Here is a 22,596-nt window from a genome sequence, read left to right on the forward strand (position 1 = left end):
GACCAATTAGGTTTCAGAGTTCACCTTTTTGCTAGATTATCCTCTCCTTCTCTGTTTCAAAATTCCTAATTTGCTCAGTGATATTCAAAATTTGACCCTCAATACTGCCAGTTAAATTGGTTGTGGGATCATAGGTATGAGATATCTGAGTTATCTTTCCTTTACAATTCTCTATCTTCTTGTCTTTTTTAGTAGTAAAATTGATCAAAATTAGACAAGACTTGTATATTTTACCACCTTCCACCAAGGCCTCATCAATCAGTTTTAGCTCTTCATCTAATTCGGCCTTATCATTATTGATCATTTGCAAAAATGTTTGAATCTTAGCATCTTTGAACTTTTCCATAAATTGTCGGGTTGATGCCTTTGATAAAGAATCCAATTTGGTAGATATATGATCAATTAAATTATGAAGCTTACTGGATGAACTATTGCTTGCATCAACTTCCAGTTTCGATACCACCTATTCCAAAATTTTCACTGATTTCTCAATAAGCTTCTTCTCCTCAGATTCCAATTGTGCTAACTCTTGACTGGCTTGTGCCTGAAGAATAGTAGTAGCTATCATTCTCTTTGCCAGGTTTATCAAGATTGATGTTGAATTGTGGAAAGCTCCCCAGGCTTTGGGTTTTGGCTGTGCCAATTGCCACATTTACTAGAGTTTCCATACTCTTCCTTTATCCTTGTCTTTGTCCTTATCCTTATATGGCTCATCTTTTTTCTCCTCTTCTTTCTTTTCACCCTCAATAGGTCTATATTTTACCTCTATACGTACCTCTTGTACACTGGTGTCACCAATTTGTTGGAATCAGGGATCACTGAGAGGGGGGGGTGAATTAGTGATGTACCGAAAATTAAAACCCAAAACATATTCTTTATCCACTGGTTAACAATACATAACAAATATGAACATAAACATGCAAGAATAAAAGCACAAATCCACAACACCAAAAATTTTAAGTGGAAACCTAGAAAGGAAAAAACCATGGTGGGGATAGAACCCACAATATTCATATACTATGGACAGGAGTACATAAATATTACATATATGGGGAATGCACTTGCATTTAGGCTCACTGCCTAGAGCTCACTTCTCAATTATGATTTCCCGGAGGGCTACAACCCTCAAGGAAGTCTCACTGACTTATAATTTGATTACAATAGGAAAGTACAATGAAATGAACTCTTAAATAGCATCTGACTATGCAAAAATGAGTTCTAGTTAAGCTCAGAATTACTGACTATCTCTACTTTGTTGAATACCTCGTTTCGGTCTTAGTCAGCTACTGATTAATCTGAAACCAAAATGCGCACATCAAACTATGCTCAATTTCTCCAAAACTGATCACCATATACATAACACACCAAAAATCAACTGCTACATCGATATTATATATTTGGTCTAACCATAAGAACGATCTTCTTCATGTTGGCTTCAAGAGATGTAACGTGTAGATGAAGTCGACTTCAATCTCGAACACACCATACCACTGGATAAAAATATTATAACCACATGCTTCCTATAGGTCCTACAAAACACCAAGATCACAAAAATAATTACCACAAACACCAAAATCACCAAAGATCATTCCGGATCAAAGCATCACTATAATACCATGTTTTGCCCTGTTTTTTCGGTTAACTGTCTACCGGTTACCTCCATCTTCCGGATAAGATAAATCATGACTGTCGGATCAAACCCTCATGAAGAGTTGACATTAATGACAACCCTAAATAAATAATCAACCACTGAAAGTCTCTTGAAATCACTGAATGAGTGTCAATTGCCAACAGATTTATGGTAATATTGTGTTAGTTTAGATTCTATGAATATTATCTAGAATTAGACTTATATATGAAATAGCCTTAAGTAATGAAATGAATAAGATGTAGGAATTGTGGTTGATAAATGAATATCATGTAGATAATATGCCATTCATGTGATTTCATTAGAAGTTAGGAAGTATACATAGGATATAAGATGATTAAACTAAAGAAAGGCATTATGATTCTTGCATCATGCATTTGGAAATTCATGTTAAGAAATTGATCATGCTAGGAATATGGATGCATGTGTAGTATAAATAAGATCATTTAGATAGAAAATGGATAAGGGATTAAGCACATTTTGATTAGGTTATAAAATGAATTTAATAAAAAGGTGATTAGTCTTTCATGGGAAGAGTAAGCATATCATATTAGAGTAGAGTGCATCTCATAAAGGTTGAATAATCAAGTAGTTGCATATAATAATGAATGGAATTAAATAAGTTGCATTTGCATATGGTAAATGATTAAGTAATGATTAGTGTGGTAATTAAAGGAGTAGAATGTTATTACTTTTGGTAGTAGGTTAAGTAATGACGTTAAGATGCCCTAGAGAGATAGTTGAATGGTTGTGTTGTTTATTCCGCTTGTGTAATTAGTTAATGAACTTATGTGAATAGTTTATGTTCTTTATTCTTAAATGATCATTGTATAGATGATATGATGTGTAGCATTAGATGTTAAGAAAAAAATTATTCTCTTTTAGTATGTTTTGATTAAGTAAAAATAGGTATTTGAAAGGTACCCGAACCTTTTACATTGCAGGAGAACAAAAAAGCATAAAAAAGTGCCTGATCACTTCAAAAAGTCAAAATGAACCCACCGGATGGGCCAGCTTAAAACATCAAAACCTAATTACATAAAACTCGTAACAGACAGCAACAAGAAAGCAAAAGACAGCAAAGAGACAGAACCAAGGATAGCAACTAGAACTAAATATTATTCAGGATCTCCTCAGCGTGAACAACCATTTGTTTCATGTTGTTTGTCGAGGTCTTCATATCCTCCAGCTCATGACCTTTGATGTCGACCTTATTCTTTGCATTGGCTCTGGTCCTCCTTTCATGACCCTTCTTGTTCACCTGCTCTTTATCACCTTCCTTCTCTGCATTGTTCTCGTACCTATTGATAAAGATGTTCATGTTGTCCACCAAAGATTTAAGAATTTGGAAATTTTGATCAGCAATCTGCTTGACATTGTGCTCCAGCTTGTGAATTCTGCTACCAAAATCTTTCAATTTGTTGTCCATATCCTTTCTATCTCCCATCTCATTAACCTTTTTCTTCGTGGCTAAGATTTTTCCAACCATACATTCAATAGCTTGCGCATTATGCAGAACGGCCACTGACTCTTTAACATGCTCCGCCAAGGGCTTGTCACCGACTGTAATTTTTTCTATGGCCTGTGTATCTATTTTCAAGCTATTAATATCCTTCACCAAAGTAGTGATGGTCTCACAGAAGGCCTTAATGGTATCTTTGTTACCACTATCACTTTGACCCCCTTTTTCCTCATTATGCAGTCTAGTGGTATTCACGGTCTCCACGGTTTCCAAATTATCCTTAACTGGGTTACCCTCCCCTTCTTTGTCTTGACTATCAATCCTCTTATTATCCTCATCCTCCTCCTCAGACTCAACCAGAACATAATTGAGATCAGAATGGCTACCCTTTTTAGTGTTCTTTTTCTGAGCCTTCTTTCCAAAGGCTTTCCCTTTCCTCTTTTTAACAGGTTTTTCCTCAAGAGAATCAGTTTCAGAGTCTGACATTTTAGATTCCACAATAATCCTCCTCTTCTTAGCTCTAATCCTCCCTTTTTTGCTAGTTTCTTCCGACTCTCCCTTAGTCTCAGAATCAAAGTTGAAACCACTATCCTTACTTTCCGTAGTCCCATCTCTGGCATTTTTGCCTTTAATAGGCTTTTCAATGCACTTCCCCTTTAGCATTTTGTAAACCAGGACCATGAGCCCCTGGTGGAGGGCATGATCACTTTTAGGGTCCTTCTGGATCTCCTTTATAGTATGATCCATTGAAAAAGCCGGGTAATAGGGAAGGCTAACCCTTTCACCATGACGGAAATGGTTAAGAAGGATGAAGTGATGCCCATAAGCCCTGGTAAACCTACCGTCTAAGGTAATATATTCAATAGAGGCAAATAAGACAAACCTCCATGGCCTGCAAATTCTCTTCGGGGAGTGGTAGGATTTGTCAATTTTGATCATCATTCTTCTCTCACCATCTATAACAGGAAACTTGTCTGCATCCTTATCTGATATCCCTCTGTCCCTGTAAAATTTCATACCCTCAGTAGTCATCTTTGTGGCCTTAGCGATAACTTCTTCATTTGCATTCATCATATGTGATCCAATCAAAACTTTTCCATTTTTCCAGTTCTTAATGAAGTAGTTGGTAATTGTGGGGTCCTTCCCATTCAGTCGTTCCATGAAAATATTGAGCCCCCCTGCTGAAGGATACTCCATACTTCTTCGTTCTTTCTCCATTCAGCACATGAAGCAAGTTCAAATCTCTTCTTGTTTCCTCCCATTTTTCTAGCACCTTCCTTGCAATGCCTTCTCTCATTTTGATAACTTTTCCTTTGGTTTCTATGGTTATTCTGTAAGAGCGCCCATAATCCATGCCAAATAATGATGATATGACACCTATTTAATAGCTCATTATCTTCAAACAAGCCCTGCATCGAAAAAGGTGGAAAGGTCATTAGAAATAATGATTAAAAGTACCACGTTGCCTTGTATAGCTTCGGTCCTGATTGAGTAAGGATTTCATTTCACTTGCAATCTCCTTTTCACCATAATTAGTGATGATGTTTTCCGATTGGCAAGCCAGGTTGGCAGCCCAATCAGCACATGAGTTGGCCTCCCTATAAACATGTGTAAAGACACACATTTCAAACTCTTCGCTGATTTTCCTTGTTGCTTTAATAGCATTACTAATCGACCATGATGGTGGGAATTTCATATTTAAACAATTGATAATGTTTAAGGAGTCTCCTTCACACCAAACTTTAGTGCATTTGGCTTCTTTGGCAAGGATGATCCCATGATAATCCGCCATGGCTTCAGCAACATGGTTAGTTTGTTTTCCTATAGGAATACATTTTATGATTTTACATATTCCCCATTCATCCTTTAGGACCACTCCACATCCTGCAACCCCCGGGTTTCCCTTAGAGGCCCCATCAAAATTGATTTTCATCCATCCCCTAGGTGGACTGGTCCATATTACTCCCTCTCTAGGGTTACTCTGGATACTCTCCTGAGCTTTTAATCTCTATTTTTTATAGACAAATTGATCCTCCTTAGTGTTAGGATTATCAATACCACCTATAATATTCATATTTTCCACTATGCTTCTTCTTATTTTTTCAAACACAATGTTAGCCTTAGTGTACTTTTCTCTGAAAATCCTATCATTTCTCTCTTTCCATATACCCCAGCACATGTGTGGTAAAGCAATTCTCCATAGCAAGGTAGTAGTTCTGTTTTTTGAAGGATGATGTCATGACTTGAAAATCTCCTGAATTGAGTTGGGGAAGCTCCAACTGATATTGAATTGATCCAGACAACTTCCCCAAACATCAACTGAGAAGGGGAAATGAAAGAGCATATGATTTATTGTCTCCTCATTTTGCTTACAGAGTGTACAGAAACTTGGTATACTGATACCTCTTTTTCTTATATTCTCTATTGTAAGAATTTTGTCTTGGAGGGCTATCCAAAAGAAAATGTTGATCTTGGGGGTAAGGCCTTTCATCCATGCTTTAGCCCGGCAAGGACTTTCCATGTTGTTGTACTGTTGATGATAAAGAGATGCCACAGTAAAAGTACCACTAGCAGTGAGTTTCCAAATTAACTGGTCTTCTTCTTCAATCCTCACCATTGAGTTCATGACTTTGTTCAAACTACCCAAAGATTGATCCACTTGAGATAAGTCTTTCCATTGTCCATCTTTCCAATAATCCTCCACCTTGGTTCCAAATCTTTCCTTGCATTGGTTATGATATATGTTCCACTCAGGGTTTTCATTTAAAGGGGTCTCCATAAGCCAAGGATCCTCCCAGAACTGAATAAGATTCCCTCTCCCCAACTTCCATTTTGTACCTTTGATAATTAAGTCTCTAGTCCTAGAGATATTTTTCCAAATATTGGATCCAATTGGGATAATCTCCGCTTTGAGGAAACTTTGAAGATTTGGACATTGGCTTTTATATTTGTTGTCCCATATTTTTTTCCACTCTCCTTGATTTCTATATCCTCTCCAAATCTGCTTAGCCATAAGGTATTCATTTATGTCTCTTATTCTTCTAAGGCCCAGACCGCCTTTATTTTCTCTTTTATTATGTTAGATTGTTAGTTTCTCTAGGGTATTTTGGCGGGCATTACAGATTGGATAGGTATAAATTTAAGCCATACAAGTATATATCATCTATAGTTGAAAATAGTGAATGACCAATTAATATTTTTTTAGGAAATAGTAACATATAAAAAATCTAGAAAAATATGCACTTAGTTGAGGAATCAATGCAAAAAAATTTGAGGTAGAATCTTATGGTAGAGGATGATTCCCACCAAAATAATTAGAGGTTCATATTGTGCAAGTACAATATAAGGTAAGAAGTCACCTACCACAATCATTACATCATGCATAGAAGTCACTCACTGCAAACCCTCTAACACTCTACCCTTTAAGCCTCTTCCAATGAGATTTGTCATCATTTATGTCCATCCTTGAGCTATGTTGATAATTTTACTTATAATTGAACCACATTGGAAAATTCAAGAATTTTTTAACCCACTAACACTTCATTCATCCTTAGCCATTTTTTGTGCATTGTCATTCTTTCCCCCATGTTGGACATTTTATACTCCTTTAAATTATGTCAATGAGTTCAAGCAATTTTGAACTTGGCAACAAAATTTTTTAGTTGTAGCATATTTCAATCTCCCTTTCTTTGATGAGTTCAAAATTATTTAAACTTTCCAACATCATATACTTCTATCTTCTTTTTCAACACCCTAAGAACTTTTTGAATCATTGGTGGGCTTAAGAATTCATGAACTTGTTGAAATCTTAACTTATCCATTTGCTCTTCTTTTGCTAGAGACTTGGAAAACCTTTTAACCTTGTCAAAGGTTTAAGAGGTTCATGAGTCACAAAATATCTTATAGATCAAATACATAGAAAACTCAAGAGATAGCACCCAAACTTAGGAGATTAAATAAAAAAAGCTAAGAAAATAATCAAAAAATCGAACAATGATCTCCAAACTTGAGATATTTTTTTAGTTTAATAACTTTCAACACACAAGGGATAGATTTTTAAAAAATCAAATTAGATCCAAGTACATTGTAAGTGAAAAATATTTCTTAATCAGATGAGCTTCATGATCATAGTCATGTTGATCTTCCAAGTGATTCTCAACATGAGCATCTAAATCATTGTGAGAAAGGGTGGACATAATTTAAGGTAAATAAATGATTACTTCTAAAATAAATATTAGGATAATGAATAGCTTATGGCATCCACAATATACCATTGCGAGGAAAGATAAAAAATATTGGGGCACTTTAGAATTACTAGGAAAGAAAACTATAATAAGGTATTAAAGATTGGGTAGGTTAAAAAAATAGAGATCACACTAAGGCATGCACTCTTGGTAGAAAGATGGAACAATAAGATAGCAATGCACATGATCACAAAATCCTAGTAAGATCTAAAAATGATATAAAAAATAGGAAGTCCATATCTAAAATCCTAAAAAAGTAATAAAGTTACAATTCTAGAAAGTAAACATTAGGATGGTGTATGATTCTAGACGGGTTCACAAAAAATGTAAAGAATCATAATAATTTTATAATAATAATCTAGGACAATTAAATAAAATGCACACACAACAAAGTATACAATCAATCTAGATTGGTTCAATAGAAATAGATAGGAATTTATAGTTGAAATTGGTACTCAAAAAGATAAATGTGAACATATCATAATTTCTTAATTGAGCAAAAGAGTTCCTACTCAAAAATCTAAAATCATTTCTAGTAGACACTCTACAATTAATTGCTTTGTGTCCAAAATAATTACAAGCATAGTAATAACCATAAAAGAAAGAGTTATTAAACCTAGTCATTTGTGCTTTCCATGAGATTGAAGACTTCTTGAGAGCATTATGTCTGATTTTAGACTTTAAATTCTTTGAACTCCCACCAAAGACTATTTGTTGTCCCTTATTTGTAGATTTAGATCATTGACCTTCTTGATGGCCAAATCCACCCTTATTAGAAGATTGTTCTTGTGAGCTCAAGATGTCATCCAATGACATAGAACCTTTTTGATGTATACTCTCATGGTTCAGCAGTGATGAAGATTTATCTAACCTTCTGAGAGAGATAATCTCAACCTCAAGTTTCTCACAACTTTCCTTTTTTAGCTTGATATAATTTTTTAGTTCTTCTTCACTCTTCTTAGCTTCTTCAATCTAGATTTTCAAGTTATCTATGATTTTCTCAGCATCATCAAGAGTTTGTGATTTTCTAATTTTTTCTTCACTTTTTTGTTTGAGAAGTAGTTTCAAATTTATAATTTTCTTCTTGAGACTTTCAATCTCACTTGAAGAACTTAACAATTCTTGTTCAAGATCCACTTCTCCTTCTAATTCTTCAAAATCATCTCCATCCTCTTGATTTTTAGTGTGACCTTCTTCTAGGGCCATGAATAGAATCTCATCACTTAAGGATTCATCTTCATTAGCATTTGATGAACAACTTTCTTCCTTCGAACACATACTCCTTTTAGATTTTTGAGCCTTATTCTCTTTTCCTTTATATTTTTTATTGTTGTATTTATCTTTTTTCTCATTATTGTTGTCATCAACAGATGGACATTTAACTCCAAAATTTCCTACCTTACCATAGTTAAAAACTTAAGAGGCATCTTATTTTTTAGTATACAAGAACTATTGTTTAACTTTCTCATAAACAATGCTTCTTCATAATCAAAATCATCATCTGAACTATCACTAGATACTTGTTCCTTTTGTTTATCTTTCTTTGAAGCCTTAGAGGTAGCTTCTCTCTTCGATGAAGATTTAATATTCATTCTCATTTCATAGGCTATCAAGATACCATGAAGCTTGTCAATAGACATTTTGTCAAGGTCAACCATTTATTCTATAGCTAAAATTTTTGCATCAAATCTTCAAGGTAGAGACCCTAATATTTTCTTAATAACAACATTGTCATCAATCTCTTCACCAAGACTCTTAAGATAGTTCACAACTTTATCAACTCTCAAGAAGTAAGAAACCACATTTTCATCTTTAAACTTTCAAACTGCTTTCTATGAGTCTGAAGTTTGGCTTTCTTAAGCTTTTTATCTCCTTCATATGCATTTTTTAAAGTTTGTCCCACAAGACTTTAGTTGTATCAGAGTGCATAACCTTCACAAATACTATCTCAGATAATCCACACGAGATTGCATTCATAGCTTTGGCATTGCCTTTGAAGGATTTCTTTCCATCAACATTAGTTGGAGGGCTTTGAGGGATAATATAATAAAAAACCATGTTGTTCCAAAGATCAAAACCAAGAGACATAAGATAGGTTTTCATATACACGCACTAGAAAGCATAATTTGAGCCATCAAGAAAGTGGGTTCTATTATTTGCAAGTCCTTTAAGAGTGTTCATCTTGTGTGCTAACAAGACCAACCTCCAAACTTTTAAGCTCTATTCTAAAGGTAAGGACTTTGATACCAATTCGGAAGCACAAAAAAAATATTGAGGAAGGTAGGGGGATTCTATATTTCAAAGTTTTTCATTAGTATAAATGCATGAAACCACATAAAGAATAAAGAGAACAACTATTACTTGACACAAAAACAAGGATTTCTCATGGACTACCCTTTTGGGTAAAAAACCATAACATCAAATAACTTTTGTAAACAAAAATGAGCTCCAAACCAAATTAAAAAAGAGAGCACCTACTCTTAGAAAGTACCAACCCTCTTCAAAGCACCAAATCTGAGCAAATGAAGCACCAACTCAAGCCAGCTGAGGCACCAACCTCAAATGCAAAACCTAAAGATTACTGAAACTAAATCAACAACAATACACCAATATTTTCTTTTTATACCTAACGACTCTACTCCAACACAAAAATAATAACACTCTAAATTTTTTTGGTATGCACGGCTCCTTCACAAATCATTACTCAAAAGCATATGTTCTAGTTTTCAAATTTATTCACAAGAAAAAACTCTATAACTCCATCATGCTTGAACCAATTGACTGAGAACACCAAACTTCATTCAATTTCCTTCCTCAAAGATGAAACTATAGCAGAAAAAACTTCTTATTATCATTACTGAAAGAACCCGAACCTATATAAAAAGCTTTATTCTGTAGTGGTCAGCACAAACACCATCATGCTTCAGCAACAAAAAATTTAGGCATCGATGTATATCTTCTTTTTCAATTGCAAATAAACAAGCACACCAGAAGGATAATTCTTTAGAGAACATTACATTTCCTTTTACGAACTGCCAAAAAAAGCCACAACTTCAATCATTGTATCAAAAAGAATACTTAACTTAGCCCATGATCACTACATCTTCACGTATCTTAACACACCCGCCACGTACGTTAACATTTGTTAAAAAATAAATGATTAAATTTTCAAAAATTACCCATGCTGTCACAACTAGACCAACGCATTCAAAGTGATCTACAACGGAGATCAAACAATCTCACATCTGACAACATCTAAATCGCCAAGACTAAAAACGTATTAAAAAATACAAGACATGCTCATCGTGGAGAAAATAAAATGCTCATCATATTCTATATTTATTAGCATGACTCGTCCTCTTTACTAACTGAAGTCAATCGCCCCATCTGAATTCGACACTAAACTTAGAGAGGTGTTACATATTGCACAATCAATATGCATGAAGAAACCAGTCACATAACACGCAGATGTAAACCAGTCATATAACACACAGATGTATGTGGTTCGGCCGTAGCCTACATCCACTGGAGAAGGGAGAATACCCTCAATTGTGAGATGTCAGGTGTCCCATTTTTTAGTATCTCCAATGGTGACTTGAACTCAATAACTCGGCTGGGAAGTTGGTTGATCAAATATGCAGCGGTCAATACACCATGAGACCAATATTGTTTTGGAACCTTCATTTGAAACATAAGGGCCCGTGCGGTTTCCAGGATGTGTCGATTCTTTCTTTCGGCTACCCCATTTTGTTGTGGAGTTCCAACACAACTTGTTTGATGAATAATGCCTTGGCTTCGAAGATATTCTGAAAAAGATCCTTTAGCATATTCGGTACCATTATCAGACCTAAAAGTTTTGATTTTAGCACCAAACTGATTAAACACCATAGTATGAAAATCTTTGAAGACAGAAGTCACTTCAGTTTATTTATTTTAACAAGTATAACCAGGTAGCACGAGAAAAATCATCAATGAACAACACAAAATATTTATATCCATCATAAGAATCAATAGGCGCAGGTCCCCATAAGTCGGAGTGAACTAATTCAAACAACTCAATAGACATAGAAGATGAATTAACAAAAGGTAAACGCATTTGTTTAGAAAACTGACAAATGTCACAAACATCAAAATCAACAGAAGTAGAGGGACAAAGTCTTGACAAGATACGGTTGAATGGATGTCCAGGTCGTTTATGTAAAGTGTGACTTTCAATTACACCACTGGCATGACAAGCCTTATTGAGGGAGTTTAGAAAATAAAGTCCATGTGAGTATGTTCCTTTACCAATCGTCTTCTTCGACTTTCGATCCTGAAAGATGACAGATTTTGGAGAAAAAATGACATCACAATTTAAAGAATTAGTAATTTTTCCAACAGACATAAGTTGAACAGGAAAGGATGGAACAACTAGAGCATCAGATGAAGCACTATGAGAAAAGAAACTAATTTTACCACTTCCTAAGGCAGGAACAGTAGTTCCATTTGCAACAGAAATGTCATGCTTATCAGTTTTCGGAATAAAATTGATTACTAAAGAAGGACTATTGGCCATATGATCAGTAGCTCCGGAATCAATAATCCAAGAATTAATTTTGGAATGGGAAGTAAGATAAGCATGAAGTTTACTTGACACATGAGTGGAAGTGGACAGACTATTGCCAGAAGAGATAGTCTTACTGAGTTGTTGAAGAAGATGACCCAACTGATTGATTGAAAAAGGTGTATCGACTATAGCAGCATGATCCTTCTGACCCTTATATTCACATTTGAGATGTGGATGTAATTCCCAGCAACGATCCTTAGTATGCCCAATTTTCTTGCAGTGATCACATTGATAGAGTTCCTTCTTACCCTTGTAACAAGAAACATTCCTGTTTTTGTCGGAAAAATGAGGCTTTCTTTTATCATCCTTTTCAGCCAAAAGGACATTAGATTCAATCTTCTCAGTTGAAGTTTTGGATTATGAGCTCATAGTCTTTCTTCGAGTTTCCTCTCGCTGAATAGTAGCACAAACACCAACAAGGGTGGGTAATGTGGCATCCATCAGAAGGTTGCTCCTTATGTATTCATACTCAGGCTTCAGGCTACTAAGTAGTGAGAAAATTTTATCCTCCTCAGCTCGTTTTAAAAGAGTTTTGGCATCAGTGGTATGTGGACGATATAGGTTCAATTCATCCCACAAATTTTTTAAATTCCCAAGGTGTTCACTAAAGGTTTTTTCACCTTGTTGGGCTGGAGCAATTTCAAGAGTGAGTTCAAAAATACGGGCAGCATTATTTTGGTTCCCATATAATTCAGCGATTGAATCCCACAGTTCTTTTGCCGAATTAGAAAAAGTGAAAATTTCGGCAATATGAGTTTCCATCAAATTGAGTAACCATGATCGAACAAGTTGATCATTGGATATCCAATCGTCATATCCCGAATCAGTATTTTGAGGACACTTTTTATCACCATTAACGAAACCAAATTTTTTCTTGCCACCAAGCGACAAAGTAATAGCTCTAGACCATGCTACATAATTAATACCACTTAATGGAACTGATGAAAGTCTCCAACTAGGATTCGAATCGAACTCGACCATGAAAAGAGCAGACAAAAAAGAAATCGCGAAAGGCACTTACAATGAAAGTCTCCGCAGCAGATTCAAAACACACCAGATTTCTGATGCAGAGGATAAAAGAACTCCGCATGAACCAGTAGAAAGAGCAGGCGAGGTATTGAACAGGGCATATCATGGGGCAAGGCTGGTGATCTCACGGCAAGAAAGCAAACAAACCCTCTATCACAGGATTCTCAAAAAAGAACAAATATGCAAGCAAAATAAAAGAACATATCAGATCCGCTCTGATACCATGAAGAAACCAGTCACATAACACACAGATGTAAACCAGTCACATAACACACAGATGTATGCGGTTCGGCCGTAGCCTACATCCACTGGAGAAGGGAGAGAGGGTGTTATTATTCATGGTAGTTCGAATGGAGATTACAACTCTATATATAGAGATACATCAGTCTTAATTAGTGACAGCAAAAAGAAGGCACAGATTAAGGCGAATCCCACAAATTATGCACTCCCCATAAATAGCTCAAGTAACCAGCAATTCATAGATAGAAACAAATCCCCCGTAACCAGCAATCCACAGATAGAAATAAATCCCCCATAAATCTCTCTTCTCCAACAATGCATGTCGATGAAACATCTAAAGTCATATGCCTTCTAGAATCCGTAGAAATTATGTGAGATGAAAACATATTAATTTGGACCAAATAAATTCAAGTGGTGAGATGGCAAGCAATCTGATGTAGCAGCTAGTTGACTTGGCACATATCTTGACCTAGCAGCTGACAAGTAGCTAAAGAAGACAACCAACTAGATTAAGCAGATAGCCAGATAGCTTAAGAAGACAAGCAAGTAGCTGAAGTAAGAACACAAGCAGTTGAACCAACAAACAAAGAACCTTAACCATCCAAGCAGGCAGCTGAAACACACAACCAACTAACTCAAGGATATTCACTTAACCATATTCTGACAATTAAATAAATAAAGTATATTTGTTTAATTAACTCCCTGCCCCCTCTCACATTTAAATAAATTAACATTTATTTAAATCCCTTCTCACATTTAAATAAATAAATATTTATTTAAATTCCTAAATCCATCACCCACTTGCACTTTCTAGAAAATGCAAGTTGCAATTTCTAGAAAATGCAAGTTGCAATTTCTAGAAAATGCAAGTTGCAAGTTAACCTCCTTCTAATTATGTATAAACCCCTATTATTAGTCTAATCACCCTTTAATGTTTTGTACATTCCTAAACCAAAGTTTAACCCAAAATCCATCAACTCAAACCTTTAATGGCTTCCTTTAAAGTCTTTAAGCCTTTAATGATTTCATTCTAGAGTCTTCTCAGGCCTTTAATGGTTTCCTTCTAGAGTCATCTTAAGCCTTTAAAGGCTTCCTTCAACTCTTCAAGCATTTAATGCTTTGTCCCCCTTTCCTCTCAAACCTTCCCTTGTTGACACTTGTCTTGACATGTGATTGGCTTGAAGGAGAGCACATGGATTGGCGATCACCACTTCCTCAAGAAATCCTAACCCTTCCTCAATCAACTCGATCTCAACCCTTCATTTGCCCATTTTCCCTATAAATAGAGTGCATTCTTTAATTCTTGAGGAGACAAAAAAAGAGTTATCCATGCATTGTTACTTTGCTTGGATTTTGAATGATTTGTAATATGTTTTAGCTCTTCCACTAGTTGGAATTTCTATTTAACATTAATACCCCATTCACATCTTCAAGCATTCAACACTTCACATAATCAACCATCTCCCATCCTCCATTTGACATCCATTGTGCTAGTGCTCAAGTTGAGGGCATACTTCACATAGCACAAGGATCTTGGAGAGGAGGAAAAGGAAGAGCCATGGAATAGGGAGCATCATGGGGAAGTAATTTTGTTTTATTTATTTCCTAACTATCTTCTTGTGTTAATCTTCCTTGATAATGTTTTTGAATGGATTTGTCTTTCCTTGTTAATGCTTTTGAAGTAATTTTGTTTTATTTATTTCCCAATGTTTTTTGTTTTTTTTGTTTTTCCAATGTTTTTGGTTTATTTACATAATCAACCATCTCCCATACTCCATTTAACATCCATTGTGTTAGTGCCCAAGTTGAGGGCATACGTCACATTGCAGCAGGATCTTAGAGAGGAGGAGGACAAGGAAGAGCCATGGCATAGGGAGCATAATGGGGAAGTAATTTTGTTTTATTTATTTCCTAACTAGCTTGTTGTGTTAATCTTCCTTGATAATGTTCTTGAATGGATTTGTCTTCATTTTTTTCTTATGGTTGAAAGATTGTTACTAACATGAATTCCTATTGGTTTACACTAACCTCCATTTTCATAGTGTTTCAATAATAATTAAGAATTACAATAAATATTTATATTACAATACCATGAAGACAAGTATGCGTCACTATGTGACACTTGTTAATATTGATCTTTATATATTGAATTTTAATTTCAAGATTTAATGTCCCATGTTTGGGTCATTTCTATGGCTTGTGAGAGAAATCTTGCATGATGCAGATCCATGTAGTTCCCTTCCGCATCACTATCTTTTATGATACTCTTGATGTATACTTATAGCTTTATTTACATTTCGGATACTTTTAGTTTGATGCTAGACATTTCATATTTACAGTTGATACATTATGGTTTTATGTGGATGATGATATACTTAGGATTATTATGATGATACGACACATGTTTGGTTATTTATGTTCACTCGTTATATGCATGTTGTGGTTTATACCTATTTACAATGGTGTTGTGCTATGTGCTAACCCTATTCATGCTTATATTGGATATGAAGATGCTATTGATGATGTAATATATTGTCATGATTGTATTATTATTGTGAACATGAAAGGGATGATGAACTATACCACTCATTAATGAGTAGGGTGTGATGTCGCGATTCTCTTTCACCTGTGGGATTATTTTATGTTATATGCAAATGTATATGTTGTTGTATAGACATTTGGTGTTATGAAGGATGTAGGTACTAGACATCGACTTCACCTAGTTTCGTAGGTCCGTGCATGTCTTTAATCCCAATGGCAAGTTGATCAGAGGTGACATAAGGTCTTATCACACTCTAGGCTTAGCTGGTATCTTGTAAATCCTAGTGTTTTGGCTAGAGTTGCCTTGTTAGGTGTTATGTGGTATTTTATTTAATCTTATGTTGGGTTGATTTATTGAGTTGTGACAATTTATTAGTTTATTAATTAATCAATTGATTAACTAATTATTATTATATATAGTTCATTTGTGTTGAATTATTATGATGGTTGGTATGGATATAAATATATTTATTTATTAGAGTTTATAATAAATTTATGTTTATTTTGTGGGATTATATTTAGTTGAGCATTTATGATTAATTGTGCATTTGATTTATTTGATTATTTATCTATGTGTTTAATTGTTTATATACTTACCCCTTTTCATGATTGGTCTTTTGGGGGTTGTATTTGGAGATAATATTATTTAATTTATTTGATCTTGATGTTTGTGAGGGGTTGTTAATATTATTATTATTTTATTATTATTCTGATTTTTTGGGGGGTTGTGATGAGGTACGGTTATTATGATTTAATAAAAGGGAAAAATGGTATTACCATGAAGTTTTCACCAGAATAGTTTTGATTTTCTGGAGTTTGGATTCAGGTTTGAGAGATGATTTATGCGTATGTCTGAGGATTTTCCAATTGCTATCGAATTTTCTTGTTGCTATGTTGCGTGGAAGGAGGTTGTTGGTTGTGGATTATTTGGCTTGGCTGTGCATTTCCTCCTTCGAATTTCTTTGTCCATTTCTTCAATTTCTAGGTTGGTGGTTCTTATCTAATTTTGTTTGTGCATTTTGTTTAAAGGAAAAGATTGTATGCACTATACTTGTGAAAAGAAAAAGAATGTTGTTGTATGTGTGTAAATGTTCATTAGATAGTTTGGAAACTTTGTATTCTCTTCTTTGGATCTGCTAATTGGATCCAAGAAGATCTTATTTTCATTTTCCTAGAGGTTGTATTGTGTTTAGATCCCCTTGAGAGTTGTACTCTTTTGGAAAATTCCTATGGTTATTTTTTAGTACTTTGGTTTTTTGGAATCTTCTAATTTTTGGATTGTACTCTGCCTCGTTGGTCTTGTGATTAGTATTTGTGAATTATGACTTCTATTATTTATTGTTGGATTATGTATAAGGTTGTTCAAGCTCATTCTCATTTCTTTCCAGAGTCGTATTTTGATTTTGGGTCCTTTCTGGACTTAGACAATTAATTTTTATTGTATCTAAGCCATATTTTTCTCTCTATGTCATATGCACTAAGATGGGTGGTCAAAACTGCTATATGATTTGTCGTATATGCTAGTCTAGTGAACGGATGTGCTAGAATATTATTTGTATGCACTATTCTCATTAGAAAATGCACCATTCTGTTACATGTATGCAATGTTCTAAGAAGTGTATGTGCCATTCTGAGGTTCTTATGCATTGTTTTATGTTTTATATGCACAATTTTGTGCAGTAGATGTACCAGAACATTTGGTATAGGCGCTAGAGAATTGAGTAAATGCACCAGGGTATGCTATAAAAGTGTTGCTCTATTGTTTTTCTATTCCAGATGATTTTTTTTAGTCTATGTTGAACCAAAGGCTTGATTTCAGGATTTTGTGACTCCCTGTGATGTTTCTCAGTTTCGATTTATTTGGATTTGAGATTTTGGATATATGTTGTATTAATGGCTTTGAGAGGAATGTTTATACCTTGCAGCGTATTGTGGGAATCATATTTTGATGTAACTTGTTATTTAGGTTATTAGTTCAATGTATTGTTCATGTATGAGGCTTTTAGATTATGGCATCGTGGATTCATATGTGATTATGATTCAAATTTGGATCTAGAACCTTGGATGGGTGTATCATGTGATTTTCCAGAGATTCTATATTGATAGGAGGAGTGGCTTCAAAGTGGATCTTGGGGTCTAGAGAGAGACTTCCAGGGAATCTCATTGGAAGTTTTTTTGTAAGCAAATGATAACATTCAGTAATTGATTTAGGGGTTTGGGTAGTTTCCACATTAACCAGATAAAATAATTTGTTGTGCCCCACTCATGGCCTAGAGTGCTAGATCTATCTCAAGATGAATTTGGGAAGGCCTTGTTGGAATGACTATACTCCCTTGTCTTCATGAAAGATTGAGTTGGTTCCACATCGGTTTCACATGGGCATTGCGGTCTAGAGAGACTACCAGTAAAACCCTTGTTGATGGGCACCAAGGTCTAGAGACTACCAGGAAAACCCGTGTTGATAGCACGGGGGGAGGGGGTGACAAAAAGGAGTTTAGGGCAATATCTTTTGAAAATAGGGGGATTCTTTAGTATGCCATGAATGCACATGCTATAACCCAGGTTCATTAAGTGAATCCCATGTGGTTGATAGTATGTGATGACACTCTTCCCTATATGTGCCCTACTACCTTAGCCTTGTGTTTTGATGGTGGCCTTTGGTGAGTTTGTGCTTTATGGTTAAGCCTTGCTTTGTGCATTTTGGTTTATGTCTTGCATTGCTAGTCTTCAGTTGTGATTTTCTATGTTTATGTTCCTTATATTTTAGGTGTCAACCTAGGTTTAGAGTGTGTGAGAAACCTTATGTCATTCTTCAAAGAACAAGGAGTGGACCTTTTGGTTCCACATGGTCGAGTGGTTGGATGCCTTCTTCCATTGGAATTTCCTTCATTAGATGTTCGTGTGCGTGATTGTAGATTCTTCATCTCTTCAATTCTCGTGTTATGAATTCTTGAATTAGTTATGATCTATTCTCTATGATTTAGATATTTCATTGTAATATGTATTATGGAATTCCCTTCATTAGATGTTCGTGTGCATGATTGCAGATTCTTCATCTCTTCAGTTCTTGCTTTATGAATTCTTGAATAGTTATGATCTATTCTCTATGATTGAGATATTTCATTCTAATATGTATCGTGGAACTAATTATTCTTGTACATAGAGACTATATGTTACTATGGAAATAGATAATCTACATTGTATGGATCATCTTTGTATGAGATGTAATATGTAATAATGACTTGTGTGATTCCTTCTATTTAGAAATGGTTTCGATTATATTTTAGTGTGGTTACGGTATACCTAGTTATTGGAAATATTAGTTAGTAACATTTGGAATTGGTGCATTAAAATGAGCCTATTGTATTAGAAGTGTTAAATATTATAAATCATGAATAAGAGATAATGTGGTTAATGGTTACTTTCCTATGTGTTAAGAGATAAAATGTATATTAGGTTTAGTAAAGGAAATCTTGTATTAGTTTTATTTGATGATGTTCATGTCTTAATGTTTTTGATTAAGGAAAAACAAGTTTTAAGGGACCCAAAACTCACTTACAAAACAAAGGATAAGCATGAAAGAAACTAGAGAAGACAAGACCTAGACATAAAAGCTGCAAAAAAGCCAGCAGAAAAACTAGCAGCTAGGAAATAAGGACACCATAGAGCCAGCGAGAAACTGGCATCCAAAAGCCAGCATTACATATCAAATAAAAACTTTAATGGACTCATCTGCATTCTTAACCAACAGCATCATGACCTTAGCGGCTTCTCTCAGATCTTTGTTCTCCTATTTCAGCTGAATGTCTTTCATCTTTGTCTCCAGATCACTGGTCGTCTGCCTGGTCCTTCGCGTGGAAATTTGTGGAGTAGAGCTGGAGGTTGGTAAATCATAAATGATAACCATATCCTTATTCTGATTTTTCCTCTCCAAGTGATCCACCAAGGCATTCATATTTTGAGATGAGATCCTCAAGACCTCAAGACTGTGGTTCATAGAATTCTTCAATGCCTTCTCATTTTTAGCAACCCAATTGATGATAATTTCGTTATCAGCCTTGATCTTATCTTTGACAATTCTAATCACATCTTCCAGGTGTTTCAAGTCACCTTTTATCAGATCTTTCTCTGACCAGTCCTGCATTTCAATTTCATCCTCTGCTTCACTGGTTTCCCCCTCCGCACTCTTTTTCCCCAAATTAGTATCCCTGCTCAAATTGTGAATCTTATACTCCAAGTCTCTCTATTTACTCTGTATGCTGGTAAAATTTTCAATAACCAACTTCTGAAAATTAAAAGACTCCAGCATGCAATTCCGAGTAGCATTCAAAAAGGTGTTTGTCATGTCCCTTCCCTGCTCAGAGCTCACATAATTAGGGTTAGCTTCTTCCATGGAATTTTGAACAACATTCCTGCTATCCAAAACCATAGGGTTAGAATCAGGGTTTTCAATATAAGCATCTCTTTTCCCTTCCTCCTCTTCTCCAGCATCCTCTTTCTTCTCACTTTCCAGATTAATATCTGCCTCCTTCCCCTATTCCTCCTCCATACCATCAGCCACATCTATGTCCACTTTGTCAATTTCGGCCCTTCCTTTTTTATGGATAGGAACATTAGACAAATCATCTTTAAACTCAGAGTCATTACAACTCTTTGAAATATGAGCATTTGTCACCAGATTATCATCCTTGCTAACCTTATCTTTTTTCTTCAAGTGTTCGTAAATGAGTAGAATAAGCCCTTGATGGGCTATGGGGTAGGATTTGGTTTTTTTGGCATGGTCAGCCAAGCTCTCATTCAAGGAGGATGCTAAATAAAAGGGCAGAGAAATCTTAACCCCATGGCGGAAATGATTAAGTATAGAAAAGTGATACTTGTAAACTTTAGTAAATCTACCATCAATAGTCAGGAATTCCATCAAAACCCTTAGCATCCTCTACCAAAAAGACTTTACTTGATGAGGGAGGTAGTAAGAAATGTTGTTTTTCTTCACAAGTCGATACTTCTCATCATCAATTTTCAAGAAATTTTTGATTGCTTCAGCGGAAAACTTTTGGTCTCTATAGAACTTTGTGCCCTCCTTTTGCAATCCCGTGACCTCCGCAATAAATCCTCATCAATCTTCTAGGTCTCCCCAAACAATGTAACTTTGTTGTTGTTCCAACCCTTAGCAAAGCCTTGAGACACCGATTTTTTGCTTCCATGCAGCTTTTCCATATAGTTTGTGAATCCATGTCTATGGAGCCTCCTCCACACTTTCCACTCACTTTTCCAGTTCTCACAATCAGACAACTCATTCTGATTTAGGTTACCTCCCATGTTGAAATGTAGGTCAAGGTCTTCAATAGTATATCTCACAAATTGCAGACCAAGACTTAAACACGGGCTCTTGAGCAAAATACTGGATTCACAAAACAGAGTACCTTCCGTGGTTTTAAAAAAGTAAATAATAATGGCCACAGAGATCCAGCACTTATTATTATAAGTCCTGTCACACCATTGATCATAAAAATGATGCCTAAAAACAATCATTAACTGACATTTCGCATACCCCCAAGAGGTAATCATGATTTTAACTTAAACCATTAATACGATCAAAAGATAATTGCTCCCGAACATCCCTTTTACATCATTTAATAACTTTTTAGCACTTCCAATAGTACTAGTTATATTCCAAGATGAATAACTAGTTCCTTTAAGAGCCTGAATGATATTGAGGGAGTCACCTTCCAACCATATTTTTTAAAATTTGAAACCCTGAGCAAGCTAGAGGCATTTCAGCATAGCCTGAGCTTCAGCAACATGATCATTTTGAACTCCTAAGGGAGAAGCAATAGCAACAATGCAGACACCTTGATAATTTCTGATGACACCTCCCCCTCCAACCTTCCCAGGGTTGCCTTTAGTAGCCCCATCAAAATTCACCTTGACCCAGTCATAATCAGGAAATCTCTAGACAACATTACCTCTCCTAGTCATATTGTTAGATCTGCAAACTTTGTGAATCAGATTCCATTCAGTAAGGATACCTTTCTCAATATCATTCATGTCAGCAAAAAACCATTGCTTGTTGTTTCTGTGAGGAATATTTATGTTTTCTTTTATAGCCCTGCAAATTTTTTCAAAGACCACCTGAGATGTGCACTTAGATTCCCTAAAGATTGTGTTATTTCTCTCTTTCCAGATATACCGGCAAGTCATGGGAAGGATCAAGGACCAGAGATTCTTAATGAGAGGAAATTTGGTGGGAAAGGTCCATTGCCAAATAGTTTCCTTAAGACTGTTGTGCATAACCCTATCAACTTTCCATTTCCCCAAGAACTTACTCCAGATTTCCCAAGTGAAGGAGCAATGGATGAATATATGATCAACTGATTCTTCCTCTTTCTGACAAAGCTCACACATATTAGGAAACATAAAACCTCTTCGGGCCAAGTTATCAATAGTTAGAATTCTATTATGAATAGCAAGCCAAAAAAACATGTTAACTTTAGGAATAAGAATTCTTTTCCACACTTTAACCCATATTGGGTTGTTGATCTAGGTAAATGTGTTTTTATAGGCTGAGGCAACAGTGAAGTTACCCTTAGGATTACTCTTCCAGAGGAACACATCATCAAAATCTTTATTAATAGAAAAGGACAGCAGATCCTGTTGAAGCAGCGAAAACCCAACATATATACCATCAAGCCTTACCCATCTATTCTCCTTCCAGTAGTTACAAACCATGGACCCAAACCTTCTGTTACATTCATCAATGAATTGACTGCAGTCTTGATTAAAGAGAGGGTCATCTTTAATCCAAGGATCCTCCCAAAACCTAATT

The 22,596-nt window shown here is 35.3% G+C and overlaps 1 protein-coding gene across 1 annotated transcript; it reads right to left on the minus strand.

The window, feature by feature from the left end:
• Positions 1-10,227: 10,227 nt before the first annotated feature.
• On the minus strand, positions 10,228-12,941 carry LOC131856650 (retrovirus-related Pol polyprotein from transposon RE1). Its single transcript, XM_059208505.1, has 4 exons — positions 12,339-12,941; positions 11,302-12,296; positions 10,898-11,201; positions 10,228-10,386 (listed from the first exon to the last, which is right to left on the minus strand). Exons 1-4 carry the CDS (start codon positions 12,939-12,941, stop codon positions 10,228-10,230), a joined length of 2,061 nt encoding a protein of 686 aa, XP_059064488.1.
• Positions 12,942-22,596: the final 9,655 nt, after the last annotated feature.

This window comes from Cryptomeria japonica, chromosome 7 (genome assembly GCF_030272615.1).
Source record: "Cryptomeria japonica chromosome 7, Sugi_1.0, whole genome shotgun sequence".
Taxonomy (NCBI): domain Eukaryota; kingdom Viridiplantae; phylum Streptophyta; class Pinopsida; order Cupressales; family Cupressaceae; genus Cryptomeria; species Cryptomeria japonica.

Bases quoted from the DNA above. Each gene is read 5' to 3' on its own strand.
- LOC131856650 (XM_059208505.1), bottom strand. From the start codon at position 12,941: ATGGTCGAGTTCGATTCGAATCCTAGTTGGAGACTTTCATCAGTTCCA. The intron at 11,202-11,301 runs GTTATACTTGTT...CAAAACTTTTAG, and splicing joins GATTTTTCTCGTGCTACCTG to GTCTGATAATGGTACCGAAT. The intron at 10,387-10,897 runs GTATTCTCCCTT...TTTTTTTGGCAG, and splicing joins CTGACATCTCACAATTGAGG to TTCGTAAAAGGAAATGTAAT.